At 40.6% G+C, this 15,242-nt stretch overlaps 1 protein-coding gene across 2 annotated transcripts in view; it reads right to left on the bottom strand.

Moving 5' to 3' along the window:
- cdh4 (cadherin 4, type 1, R-cadherin (retinal)) overlaps positions 1-15,242 on the bottom strand; it is a 379,372-nt gene that overhangs the window by 177,729 nt on the left and 186,401 nt on the right. Inside the window, exons 1-2 of one of the 2 annotated variants that reach the window (XM_027176421.2) lie at positions 11,164-11,394; positions 8,758-8,866 (exon numbers count right to left, since the gene is read on the bottom strand). In XM_027176421.2, the coding sequence (XP_027032222.2) occupies positions 8,758-8,866; positions 11,164-11,220 (166 nt within the window). In that variant the 5' untranslated portion in view covers positions 11,221-11,394. Of the gene's footprint in view, positions 1-8,757; positions 8,867-11,163; positions 11,395-15,242 lie in introns of those variants that run through there. The other variant, XM_047810282.1, reaches the window with a different exon arrangement.

Below are 15,242 nucleotides of genomic sequence, written 5' to 3'. Positions count from 1 at the left end.
CCTCCAAAAATCAGCTGGTATATGGACCAGCAATGATCAACTATCATGAAAATGAATAGCTTTTTTTTTTTTTTTATAAATATCTGCCACAACGGAATAGTGTTTCTGAGGCATCTCTGTTACAGCACATCATAAATAAGGTATATCGAGCACCACAGAAATGAATCTCTTATAAGAAATTCAAGAGGTTCTTTTCAAACTTGTCCTTCCTGATAAGTAATGGAACAGCCTGTTACGGGAGAGAAGAACAAACAGAACCAAAGCTTCTTATTCAGGAAATGTTCGCTTTTAAAATAGAGCCTGCTTACTCAGATATCTCCAAAACTGAGTCATAATTTCGGCCTAAGATTGGTTTGAACCATACACACTTCTTTACCAAGGTCAAGATGGAAAACGGGCAAGGGCAAGTGCTCTACCTATAACTCTTATCATGAATATTGATTGATTTTTTTTTTTTTTTTTTTTTTTATGGCCACAATGCCATCCAAAAAAAAAAAAAAAAGTGGTCAATCCCATTTTTATTAGCTTTCTCACTGTGTGACAGTTTTATTTCCAGGTAATCTTCAGAATATACAGCCATCTTAAAATGATCAGAGGAATTGGTTTGGAAGAGTTACGCAGTCAGTTAAAGAGTGATTTTTGTCAAGAGTTTCACAGCAGTTATAACACATCCATATAGACCCGACCCGTTGGCAATTTTTTTTTAACCCGACTGGACCCGAATGTTGCGTAACTCTACACTAAAGTAACCGCTACAGAGTGGATTCAAAGTTGATTGACAGGTCTGTTTCAACAAAAATTAGCTTACCGCCAGCCACACGTCACCAGCCACATGTTGCAAGCGGTCTTGGCAACAGAGGAGAGGTTGGTCAATGACTCGAGTCGATGCACACACACGAGATACAGTAGTTTGGGTCTTCTCGGGTCCGTTTGATAAAAACACATTCAATTTAAATTACCCGAGACCGCTATTATTATACCCGAACCGTGTCCGAGGCACACGTGAAAGACCCGAACCCTCTCGGGTCTCGAGTCGAACCTCGGGTTTTTGGATCTAAGTGGACCCGTGAAGACCTCTAGTTCCTACTATCAGGAATCCAAATGGTGGTCTGATACAAATCTCTAGCCAATGAATTTCTATTTCTTTCTTCTTTAGATGCTTCATTGGCTTCATCACTTTGGTGACAACATTGGTCGCAAGAAACCTTAGCAGGCAAAAAACAGAATTTTACCACTCAAGAGAATTTATTTTTCTCCCACCATGCACCAAGCAACTGTAAACAAAAATGGCGCCATGTATAACGGCTACTTAATATTGAGCAGCTCATCCTTACCAAATCAACTGCAGTCCTACTTGGTTTCTATTGCTTCATGAAATAATAATTCAGATTTCGCTCTCTTGTATATTATTTTTTTTCTGTCAGAATTTCCACCTTTTCTGTCGAAAAAATCCAGCCGGCGCGTGTTTGAAAACAACCAAGCTATATCGGGTTGTTCATGCGCAAGGTCAAGCTAGTCAACAGATAACATTGGTAATATAGAAAATACAGTTTTCTTGCTGTTTCTTAATGTATTCTGCCCTTGAAAGGATCTAGGAAGAACGTCAAAATCCTGGAGAGATAGGATAGTGGCTATCGTGAGTTTCACAGCAAACGAGATAAATATTTAATCGCACGTGTAACCACACATGAGAAAATATCAGCAGTAAAGATTGTTCACTGAAACCTCTCTAGTCAGGGTGCATTAGTTCAGTTCTTTTGCTAACTAGCTTGTTAGCGTTCACACATCTTTTAACAGTCACGCCCTACCGAAAAAACAGAGAGCCTTAAAACAACAGTTTGCTTGGCAACACAAATACACAAATGCCACCTTTTTCTACTAAAGTCACTTGAGGTGAAAAAAAAAACCCTTAACCCTGTTGTGTTGGTGCATGCTGGGAAAATAGTGCTGCCAGGAGCGTTGTTCTAATGAGCAATGCCCAACAAGGGGCCCAGTCCACGCGAGGGGAGGCTATACACAGCAATGTGCTGGATAATGAGGCTGTTTTCTGGCACTGGGTGCAGTAGGATGGGGTGGAAACACAAAAAGGAGAGAAGAAGAAAAGGCGAGGGGACAGAAGGTCCTTCTCATCGGTTGTTTCTCGTCACAAGTGGGATCTTGTTTTTAGTGCTGTAAAGGGGGAAGAAAGTGATGCTCTCTGGTAGAACCCATGTGACTTTACTTTTAAGTGGCAAGTCAGGCTGAAGTAGAGCACAGCAAACAAGAATATCAAATTTAAGGACGTCTACAGTACACGGTCTAACCAGCAGTTCTGAGCTGCAGAACCTTTTGTTCAAAATAAAAAAGAAACCCTATATATGTCTGTAAATGGGTCTCCCGTTGTACTGATGTCTAAAGTTGGGATTCCGAAAGACTGCTTTGTCTCACAAGTGGGGTCTTGTTTCTGAATTTATAGTTATAAAGATTGTTATGGCTTTACTTTAAACTAGCAAGTCTGACTGTGGATGATCACAGAGAATAAGTCATCTTAGACAGTCAAAAAAGTCTAACCAACAATCTAGTGGTGTGGTATGTTCAACCTAGATTGAACTGAATGATACTTGCTGAATACGTGTACTGACTGAATAAGAATACTGACTGAATAAGAGTACTGACTGAACAAGAGTACTGACTGAACAGGCGACTGAATAAGAGTACTGACTGAACAGGCGACTGAATAAGAGAACACTACTAAACAGGAGTACTGACTGAATAAGTGTACTGACTGAACCTGAGTACTGGTTGAATAAAAGTACTGACCAAATGAGTGTACTGACTGAATGAGAGTACTGACTGAACAGGAGTACTGACTGAATAAAAGTACTGACTGAACAGGAGTACTGACTGAATAAGAGTACTGACTGAACAGGAGTACTGACTGAATAAGAGTACTGACTAAATAAAAGTACTGATTGAATAAGAGTACTGACTGAATAAAAGTACTGATTGAATAAGAGTACTGACTGAATAAGAGTACTGATTGAACAGGAGTACTGACTGAATAAAAGTACTGACTGAACAGGAGTACTGACTGAATAAGAGTACTGACTGAACAGGAGTACTGACTGAATAAGAGTACTGACTAAATAAAAGTACTGATTGAATAAGAGTACTGACTGAATAAGAGTACTGACTGAACAGGAGTACTGACTGAATAAAAGTACTGACTGAACAGGAGTACTGACTGAATAAGAGTACAGACTGAACAGGAGTACTGACTGAATAAAAGTACTGACTGAACAGGAGTACTGACTGAATAAGAGTACTGACTGAACAGGAGTACTGACTGAATAAGAGTACTGACTGAACAGGAGTACTGACTGAATAAGAGTACTGACTGAACAGGAGTACTGACTGAACAGGAGTACTGACTGAATAAGAGTACTGACTGAATAAAAGTACTGATTGAATAAAAGTACTGATTGAATAAGAGTACTGACTGAACAGGAGTACTGACTGAACAGGAGTACTGACTGAATAAAAGTACTGACTGAACAAGAGTACTGACTGAATAGGAGAACTGACCAATTGAGAGTACCGACCGAATAAGAGTACTGATCGAATAATAATACTGAGTGAATAAAAGTACTGATTAAATATAACTAGCATATAGTTTGTTTTTTTCAGATTCCGATCCTAGAGGCCGGTGCAATATAGTATTTTTCCCTACTTGTGATTGTGAAACAAGCCATGGAGTGATGGTGCAGAGCATATTCATACATTTACTTATAAACAGCTCTGACATCACCAAAGCAGCTAACTCCTGCAGTGGAGTGGGACTACAGTAGGAAGTGAATGACAAAAACACAGCTGGATGATGGATTTTTCCAAATTTAAAAAAATGTTTTTTATCAATATCTTACTATTACCAGTTTAACAATTGCATGTAATAAGCATGTCACTTAAATATGATTGAGTGGTTGACTCTTTTAACAGAATTCTAATTTAAAAAAAGAAAAAGGGATTAGTGCAGATGCACTTTTCTTTGGAATACGAGGCCTGGCATTTTTTTCAATCCATTATTGTTCGTGGTAAATGTTTGAAAATGTATTTAAACATTGGATTTAATAGTAAACACAGAACTGACGAGAAAACGATTAAGCGGAGAGGTGAATCGCATTTGTGCCATTGAAACAAATCCAACTCTAGAGTTTAATGGCAAACTTGTCCAATCAGTGATATAATATAATCTTAGTAAACATCGACAGGGCCGTTGTTAAATCGTTATATGGCAGACGCTTTCGTACTCACTCAGGGACATCGCAGAACATTTCCTTTAATTCTGTCTACTTTTCCCTGATTTAAATGCTTAGATTAATGAACTAAATAGTTGCTAGGAAAAACTAATCATCCACTAAAGCCACTAGGCTCATTCTTTTTTTTTTTAATTAACTTTAACTAATTGGATTTTGCTAGCTACCTTGAATCGAGCAGGCTTATAGTGTAGAACAGTGGGCGTTCTTGCACTTCTGTACATAACTGATTGTCTGTAGACATTTTTTCTACCATGTCTTTGCTGGTTGCTGCTGTGGGCCGCTTGGAATGAACGGCATTTATGTTTAGAAGGTGGTATCAGGTTGTTGGTATTGCTGCATCCCTATGTGAAATCCAACAAGGAAAACCAAGCCTCCTACATATGCGCTATCGGTTTTCGCCTTGAATTAACGACTACGGATATTGAACTTCATTCCCGAGTGCCACTGCGGGCATTATCGAGAGGTTAAGGTGTGAAAAGCATCAGGGATGTTCTCCTGAATGTGTTCTGACAGTAGCCTTTAAGAGCTCGTCTCTCGGAGGAGGAAATGCCGCTCAAAATCAATTTGTCCTAAAGTGACTATCGGTGTATCTCTTCGTCCGTCTCTCTCTTGCTCTCCTTTAAACTCCAAGAAGTGTGATCCGGCTTTCCGTACACGGGGAAGCTTTACGCACCGGTGTGCAGTCACGAGAGCGTCGTATTTTTCAAAGCTTATCACTCCTCAGTGGGGCTCGGCAATCGGAAGATACGCATCATACCTATTGATCACCAGTGCTCAGCATTTATCTGGTTAAAGATCCAATGCATTACATGTAGCCCTGCCATCATGAGGATAACAGAAGTGTTATCGGGTCCTTGGATGTTTCCGAGTGGATTAAAGAAGCAAAAACCACCTAATGCTTGTAGAGTTGGTGTTACCGAGCACCGCCAACTGATGATTAAATAATGCTTGCTTGCTTCGCTGAGTTAATAATGCTCATTTTCCTCAGAGTTAATTAAATCAAGGTGGTTCAATTATTGAGATTTTCCGACAACAATATAAAGTGCTACTGTAGGACAGTACGCCCCAGCGGGGAGACTGGGAAAATAAAGGGTAGGCTAAAGTCTTATTGAGAAGCAGAGAGAAGAATAGAGGGACACTATTATAAAGAATTTTAATGGGCTATAGCAAAATAGCTTGGGGATGTTTGTGCCGCATCAGCTTGAAGTTCATATGTGTGGCGACCAGGAAAAACACTTCACATGATGAAAGTTTGTCATTTCCTACTTCATACAGTACACAAAGCTACATATTTTCAGTATGGCATGAAGCCATCCGACTATGTGATCAAAGCGTGGCATTACTACGTGGCATACTATTTTTTACCACCTTTTTTTTAAACTGGCTCTTTATACAATATAATACAATCTTGCACCCTTTTCTGAAAAATAGTCAGGAGTTGAAAATCTCACGACACAAACAAATCACGACAGATTCACGGTAAACCTGTACCCCGTGCACGACATTCTGTACACGTGAATCGGGTGAATCCCTGCGAAAGCAACATCAGCACTTTGACATCCAGACCTAGATACAAAAGCCACGAATATATTACAGAAATGAAGGTCAACAGCTTGACAGGAAGCCTGATGAGTCATTTCCAATTCCGTCCGCATGGCTCAGCACGGCCTTGCGTCCAATTCCTGTCTTTCACACATATGGCGGCTAATTAGCTCGACCGCACAGACGCAAAAGTAATTCAAATCACTTTTAAGGCACTGACAATGCCATCTTGCACTGCATATAAAATATGCATAAATAATTCAATCCTAGGTAAGCATAAGTTTGTGTGCTCATCTCTTCTAATCCCTGTATAAACCAGAAAAGAAAAAGCCTACGGAGGAAAAGACAAAAGCACACAGGTTTCCTGCCTGTTTCTTTGCTCACACACCACCTGGCCTATTAGTCTCCCCTGTGACGCTTCTGGGTTATGCAGCATTATTATCATCACATGCTCGGTGATGACCCCCTTTCCCTATTGGCGCTGCTCGCCCAAAAATATCACCAGCTCCTTCACCTTAATCAAAAAACCCAAGGTCTACAGCACCGTGGCGCTTAAACACCGTACAGGTCTTTCTGAAATGTCAACACGGTGATATTCGACACCAAAGCTCTGTTCTCTTTGAATAAGAGGAATATTTGAGATCATGCCCACTAGCTCAAAGCTCTCATTAAGGCTGTGTCCAAATAGACAAATCTATTGGAGACAAAATAATTGATTATTTGGTATTCGGAAAAGGCTACAGCACATAATGCGTCCTGCCTCTCATTTACTGTCTGGAATATATTCCATCAAACCTATTGAACCAGAATCAATGGCAGCGCCAACAATGTACACGGAGAAGCAAAGATTTGCCCCTGAAAGGGAAACTATTTAAACATACGGCTCATACGACGTCGTCACTTCAGAACACTGAAAGAACATTGAGGTCGATTTGACCAGAGCTCAGCTTCAAGTTCTTTTCTGGACTATGTTTTGAATGGACGGCATTCCAAAGACCTGGTAGATCAATGACAGGGCGCATGTATGCTGTTTTGCTGGTTCACGGTGGCCATAAACCTTAGATAGACTATATTGTTATGTATGTTTTTTTTTTTTTAAATCACTCATTATGCACGTTATCGGTGGGAGAAAAAAAAATAAACGGATGATAACAAAAATGCTGTAACTCGTACGTGAAGTGATGATCTTGGTGTGCATGTTGTCAATGGGTCTAAAATAGTCTAGGGATAAAAAGAGACACTACATGTCCCATAATGTACAAAACAGCCCCAATAATATATTAAACTTCAATATGGACCTAAATACGGTAGCTGGGGTTAGATTAAAGCTGTCTGTTAGAAGTGACACTGCACACATGATGTTTACTACATACAGTTCATTGCTCTAGTATCATTCATTCATTTTCTACCGCTTATCCGAGCTTCTCGGGTCTCTGGGATCCTGTGCCTATCTCGGCGTCATCGGGCATCGAGGCAGGATACACCCTGGACAGAGTGCCAACCCATCGCAGGGCACACACTCTCTCATTCACTCACACACTCCGGACAATTTTCCAAGGAAACCCCCGAGGCATGGGGCGAACACACAAACTCCACACACATAGAGCGGAGGCGGGAATCGAACCCCCCAACCGTGAAGGTGTGAGGCAAACGTGCTAACCACAAAGCCACCGTGCCCCCCCCCTAGTATCATCTATTGGTCTATTAAATATAACATGGTCGTAATATCGGGACGGACCAGCAGTTACAATGTTAAACAGCTACAGCATTAATGACACTTTTAACTGTTTGACACAAATGTGGCTGAAATATTGTGCTAGTTTATACAGTATAGCTGGTGTTGTTTGAAAACCATCAAGTTTCCCAACATGACTATGTAAAATTCAAGTAAACAAACTTCAATCGAGGCTTTACGTTATCTTATACAGTACCTTATACGCTATACTAGCTTATTGCATTATCTTTTAATATGTACAAAAATTCATGAGCTTTCGTAGTAAATGAACTAGCTGGCTTTTCATAAATAACACATTTCTTGGGTAAATGCCCCAGTGAACGATTTAAGATTAAATGAATTTGTATCCAGCTTGATAAATGAGGCCCAGTGAGCAAACATTCAGTAAAGCTGACAAACGCTAAAGCTTTTGCTGTGTGTTTAATATTTATGTTCATTAATTCTCTGTTTGGTCTTGGTGAAAAGACGGCAGAAGAATAGAGCACAGACTTGCGTTACCCTCGTAACACGGTGGAGGAGGGGGAGAGGAGAGAAGGAGGGGATTTCACCAGCAAATATACACAGCAGGAGATGAACAGAAGATTTCATTTCACTGACTATAGACAGCCACGCTGCTCAACTGCTCATTTAATGTGGATTATATTTTTTATGGTGCCTCGTTTGGTCTGATAATGTAATAAAAGAAGAATTATGCGTGCGTTAATTGTAAACGGTACAAAAGCTAGACTTTATTGGTTGCTTTATATAAGAGACTGGTGTCCTCCGTAATAGCACAAGAACCCCCCAGATCAGACCGAGCCATTTTTGTGTCTGCTTCGAAATGAATGTGTGCGTTTTAGACGCAATATGTGGAATCATCAGCTGAGAGTTCTGTCAGCCCTGCCAGAGAAATGGCTCTGTTTATGAACAACATATGCACATTATGCAGTGTGCTCAGAGTGAATGATTTCACAATAGCTTTAAGTGGATTCCAGTGGAAGGCTGAGAGAGAGAGAGAGAGAGAGAGAGAGAGAGAGAGAGAGAGAGAGAGAGAGAGAGAGAGAAAGTAAGAGGGAGAAAAAGACAGAAAGAGAAAAGGCAACCATGCGTGAAGAAAACAGACCTGTTGCAGAAAGCTCTGTGGGCAAAAGCAAAGAACGCCCACATGAGCACGCCTGACTCATTAAACACACTGCCGGCTCTTACCTTTGACAATGCTCTGGCCCTGCAACTGCTCCCTTGGGATAAAGACAGTGTAGAAGTTCTGGGAGAATCCGGCTCTGCATGGATCCACAGTCGGACCTCCAGCTCTCCCCTGGGGAAGGAGAAGAGTAAAGGAATAACCCGCTCTGAACAGCTTGTGCATATTTATAATTAACATATGTTCATTAGAGGTGTCCAAGATTTCTTTTGGAATGAAATTACTTCATATTATTTTGTGTTATCCACAGTTCTACTGTTAGTCATGCCAGTGGAACATCGCCATGGCTTCATCTCTACGTAAAAAGGCCGACAGGGCAGCGTTTTAGTCCTATAGTCTGTCCGGTCTCACATCTCTGTCGGCTTAAAGTGATCGGCTTCTGAGACGTCATGCCAGGGCGACCTCACAGCCATCGGGCTCGTCAGCTTGTAGCCAAATACCTGCTGTAATTTGCGTAGCTGCGTCGCCGTCTGACGTCTATGCCGGATTTAACGCTAAAACGACACTGAATGTCAGAATGTGGTGAGTGAGTGATGAAAGACGCTGTTGCTCTTTTATCTGAGCAAAGAGCAAAACCTGGGTGTTCCCATTAAAATGCCAGCTTTGTGACATTCAGTTGGAAAGAACAAAAAATACAGTACAACAGCCAGCAAATGACAAGCATCGTTCTCACTATACACGTGCCATATAAGTAAATAGAATGTGTTCAAGGGTGGGATTTTCCTACGATATAAAGACGTCTATCTGCGAATGTTTCAGACTGTCATGTTCCAGCGATCTATAATTAACCAAAACACAGCTCTAACACACTCTAACAGTGCTGGCATTTTCTGACACCGTTTTAACAGAAAGATTACACATGATTAATCGTGTGAAAAGAATTGTACAAAGTGACAGTTTTCTTCTTTCTTTTTTTCCTTAAATCTCACTGGCATTTTACTTGGTCAGTAAAATGTTTGACTGGCACATTGACAAACGTGTAAAGGTCCAACAATGGAATCCAATTTCTGACCCTTTAAATCACTCGCCTACAAATCTTACACCACGATATAGCCCTGTCAGCATTATTATCTGTGTCTGCTATAAAACTGTGAGGACCTACAGGGATCCTTAAAGAGGCAGCCTTGCTGCAGTCTCCGTAAAACCCCGAGCAACAATGCATGCGTAAGCAGAGCGAGGATAGTGTGTTCAAAAAGAAATGCACCCGTGGCACGGAGCCACAAACACGTACCCTGCTGGTGGTGCAAATCCCTCTTCAGGAACATTAACAGATGTTCCATTGTGTAGGGCATTCAACACGGACAAGCAAGGAGTCGAGTTAAGTAAATCATTGTGTCTTGCGTTCGTATGATTCAAATCGTATACACTCAGAGATTAAGGTACTGTACCTTGTCAAGGGGATGTCACGATGAAGAATTACTTTGCATTTACTTTTACATTTACTTTTAAATATCAAATCAAATCAAATATACACAGATACATATTAAAGAGTGACCAGGAAAAGTACCTTAGTACTCAGTTTCTGAGGAATAGACACTCCTCTGTTTTAGTACAGGGTGTGTGGGTGTGTATTCTTACACTTGCGTGGGACTAGACAGCTGTCACTGTGTCTTTTTATACAGGTGACTCAACACAGATCACCTTTTAAATGAAACCATGGGACTGATCAATCATCCTTAGAAATTTCTCGTTCCTGGTCTTCCTCTTTACAAGACCACAGAATAAAGAGGGGAGAAAAAAAAAGATCCGGTGCCCATGACGGCCACCAACCAGGCATCTGAACACACTTCTGGTGCTGTAAATTTTTAATCGGTACGTACTTTAATATCAGCATGGTTTAAATTCATGGAGACACTACTGAAACATTGCTGAACCAGGAATCTCCTGCTGTGTTTGCATAATTGTAAAATGAAGCACTATAAAATTCAAATTAAGCTCAAAGACCACAATCCTACAATTAGGCAGCACTGGAGGGATGTATAGATCTCATAACACGCAGGATAATCAGCAGTCTTAATGCAACAATTTGCTTTCTTTTCTTTTTACGCACTGCACTAAGAGCTTCCACATCATGCAGGCAGCGCGCGCATCGCCGCATCCTCTGCATCCTCTGCACTGAGGAGCATCGCATCCCTATACTGCATCTCTCTCTCTTTCCCTCTCTCTCTCTCACACACACACACACTCACACACACACACACACACGCACACAATGCTTTATATTTGCTTTTACGATTCAGTAAACAAGCACATCTGCTGCAAACTAATTGACTTATTTACACATTGGATGCACAAGCAAACAATCTCCAAGAAATAAACCAAAAATAAAAACTACAGTAAGTAAGTAAGTCTGGGTTGCACTGCTGGAGCGCACCTGAACTTCACTACTGTCTGATTGCATCCATTCTTACCAGTGAGCTTTTCAGGACTAAAGCGCACGCCAGAGGAAGAACAAAGCCGACTTTCATTTTCGGCCCCGATTCAATCAGTTCCTCTTAAATCGCCGGTAATTCCTCTGTTAAAGGATGTGAAAGAGATGGAAAGAGTATCGCGTCCTGGCTCGTCTTGCGCCCCGACTGCAGGTCTCTGTACAACTCAGCATCACCAAGACACCCCTCCTACTAACGAGCGCACATGGGCAAGAGGGATATGGAAAGCCAAAGAGGCCACAGTGGCTCTAGACAAAGAGTATGATGCAGGGACAGAAATAAGGCTTCATTATACTGAATGAAGGAATTTCTAATTCACTATGCTGTTTAAATATTTGTGCATACTGTATATAAACTAGTGGCTTTCAATTGTCGGTTATTGTGGCTACAGGAGTCACACCTTGTAATCTGGCTGTTATTAAAGGTAGGGTGTAAAATGTTTGGGAAATGCTTCAGAAAACTGAATCGGGCTGACAAAACAAAACAAGTGTGTAGCTAATGAGCATAAAGGGGCGTGTCTTGTCAATATGGGGCGGAGAGAGCGTTCAGTGCGCATGTCTGACATTAGCAGAAAGCGACTGAAACATTGACCAGGCGGATAAAAACGAAAAGAGGCTTACGATAAGGCAAGAAGCAGGACCAGTGTTAATATAGGATCAGTTTTCCAGCGCTGGAGAGAACTGAACGACTTCCGAGTGAAACGGAGCTAAACCTATCACGGTACAACTACAAAAACACATTTGACCTGTATTACCATAGTATAACTCATTGACTTCATTTATTGATAAAAAATATCTCCTCGGTAGCTGCCCCAGCAGGTTCTGCCATAATAGTTGCCTGGGTTACATATGTATGTGTGGGGTGGAGCTATCAAAACAGGGCTGACACCCATTTGGGTTAGGGGCGTGTTTGTTTTTTGTGATTTCAAATGTCAACGTTGGCTTTTAAACATCGTGCACCCCGTCTTTAAAGTCTGAAGCCTCACTGATAATAATGAATAATGATATACACTATATGCCCAAAAGTTCACCAGTTGCACTGCTGCACCTTAGCATCACACCCATATGTTGGCCTTCCTGAATCGGTTGCTACAAAACACAATTGTTTCAGATATCTTGTGGGTGAATAGACAAATCCCTATGGTCGCATTTAAAAATCTAGTTGAAAGCCTTCCAAGAAGAATAGAAGTTATTATGGAAGGAAAGATGGATGCGATATGTTCAGATATACAGTAGTTATCCACAAACCTTTGGCCATCTCGTGTATTTTAATCTCTTTTCAGGAAAACTAATCTTCTTATAGCACTAAACTTGTTGATGTTTGCCTATATAAACCTTGCCGACATGAATGGGAGCAATCAACCAGTAATGTGTGGTCATATGGTGGTTATCATAAAACCCCATATATGCCCACACTGCTGTCTGGGGGCATAACACAATAATCACATATTAATGAAATGTAGCAACACTTAATCTTGTTCCCTGGAATTACTAAGCCATGACTATGACTTAATTAACTCGTCCTCATGTCTTAAGGATCTTGTTCCTATGCATTACTAACTATGTTGTGTCCATGTATTAGAATCTCATTCTTATTATTAATATTAAACTTATTGTTTTTTTTATGAGGTATGGATGTCACTGGCAGACAAGCATCCGGCTGCCAAGACTCAGACTAAGCTAGTCAAGCTGGCACACCTTCTATGCCAGCTGGCAAGTGCTGGGAGATAAAACATTCATTCATTCATCTTTAGTATCTGCTTTATCCTGGTCTAGGTCATAGTAGTTGGTACGAACGCACACATGCATTTACACCTAAGGGGAATTGAGAGATAACATTCCACCTACTAGCATGTTTTTGGAAGGTGGGATAAAAGTGGTCGAACCACAAGGGGGAAAAAAAGAACATGTGAAACTCAACAAAGACAGTAATCCAAACTCAGTATAATACCTGGGAACTGCGAGGTGGATAGACTAAGCGCCACACCACCATGTCACTGCCGATTTTACCGGTTGTAGGCAAATATAGACTGACAAAAGGTTATTTGGCATGTTTTAGAGTGTTAGGGAGCAACTTCAGGTGTTTGAAGCATTTTGTAGGGGAAAATATCTTATTGCGGGTGTATTTCATAAAAACGTTGGTGCTGCAGGTCTCCTCCTCTAATACAGTCACAAGTCTGTACCCACTACTGTATTCATATCATTCATATAGGAACAAAATATACTTCACACTAAACAGTATGTCTAAATATTAACAAGACTATTCACAGTATTTTGCCAGTGTGTGGTTTGGAATGTGCCTTAGTCACTGGTTCTTTTGCATAGACTTGAAAAATCATGAATAGAGCTGTCTGTTGGTCTTTAAGAGTCATGAGACCTTGTGATATAATGCATTGCGCAATCCTAATCATTTCATTGTTGAAGATTTTAATAGATATCAGACTTCCATCGAATAGCCAAATCAGACAGTACAAAGTGAATTCCGGGTCTCAGGAACGCAGTGTTTAAAAGTTTATTTTTTCCTCTTTTATTCTTCAATTAACATAAAATGGTGTTCTGACAATTTAATGATCAATAATTTGCATTTCAGCAATAAACTATGGGTTGCCATAATGGATTTTGTACAGTGATTACTTTGGAACTGAGTAGAGCCAAATACTGACTGGATACGTGCATGATGCACAAAGGCGGTAAATCCCGCCTGCTGGCTATTTGTTTGCTAGAAGAAAATGGCAGATGTTTGATTTCCTACTGAGTGCTGATCATTCTTTTTAGAATTCTCTTTTTCTTTGTCCTGCCACAAAAAAAAAAAGAAACTGAGACTAAGAAGTCTGCATTTCAAATTGTGCTACAGTATGCCCTATACACTACACGCCATTTTCCTCTCAACTAAAAACAAACCGCTGTCTCATTAAAACACCTCACATCCTGACAAACTCACATCTCGCTGCATCAGCAGCTACGATCATTCTTATTAAGTGCTAAAAGTGTGATGCAACTTTATGTTTTAAAAGGAGCTCCTTTAGACAGCTGATATGTGAAGAATTGTAACTAGCTGAAACTGCTCAAGATAACTGGGATTGTTAAAAAGAGTTCATGCTTAAAGCTGGGGTCTCCGTTGTTTGAAAGCCAATGTTGACATTTGAAATCACCAAAACAAACATGCCCCTAACCGAAATGGGTCCCACCCCTGTTTTGATAGCTCCGCCCCACACATACACCAGACAAGTATAACCCAAGTATAACCCAGACAAGTATAATGGCGGAACCTGTTGGGGCAGCTGGCTGAGGGGATATTTTTTATCAATAAATGAACTCAATGAGTAATACTATGGTAATACAAATGTGATTTTGTAGTACTGTGTGTCGTACCGTGAAAGGTTTAGCTCTGTTTCATGTGGAAGGAGACGGTCAACACCTAGAACCCGAGGCAGAGGTCGTAATGTTGCTGCCGATAACATGGAAACAGAAGACTTGGAGCGTGTGTGCATGTTTCAGGCACAAAGACTTTAGTAGTTAGTGTATTGATTGATTTAATATTCTGAACTTTAATTGATAGAAAGCCGTATTCTGTTAGTCCTACTTCTTGCCTTATCGTAAGCCTTTCTTCGCTTTCTTTCTTTGTTTTTATCCACCATGTCAATGTTAAAACCGCTTTCTGCTAATGTCACACATGCGCACTGAACACTCTCTCCGCCCATATTGACAAGACCTGCCCCTTTCTGCTCATTGGCTACACGTTTGTTTTTGTTTTGTTTGCCGGCCCAACGCACTTTTCTGAAGCATTTCTCAAACAACCAAGACTCCACCTTTAATTGAATTAGGTGGAATTTTTAAGGTGGAGCTTTTTTTTTTCTTTGGTATTGTATCATGTTAACACATGCTCACTTATTACCAGTGACTAGACTATTTTAAAATACTTATTAAAAAGCATTTCCGTCTGATGAGCTTCTTTACTCCGGTGTTTCTCATGCCTTTGGGACTGATTAATCGTGTATAAAAATACAAAAGCAACCTTTATTTCTCTGCACAGATGACGCAACTTAAACAATTAAGCCCTTT

This window comes from Tachysurus fulvidraco, chromosome 2 (assembly GCF_022655615.1).
Source record: "Tachysurus fulvidraco isolate hzauxx_2018 chromosome 2, HZAU_PFXX_2.0, whole genome shotgun sequence".
NCBI lineage: Eukaryota > Metazoa > Chordata > Actinopteri > Siluriformes > Bagridae > Tachysurus > Tachysurus fulvidraco.
Note: the sequence above shows the minus strand (reverse complement) of the source record. Positions and strands in the feature narration are given on the sequence as shown.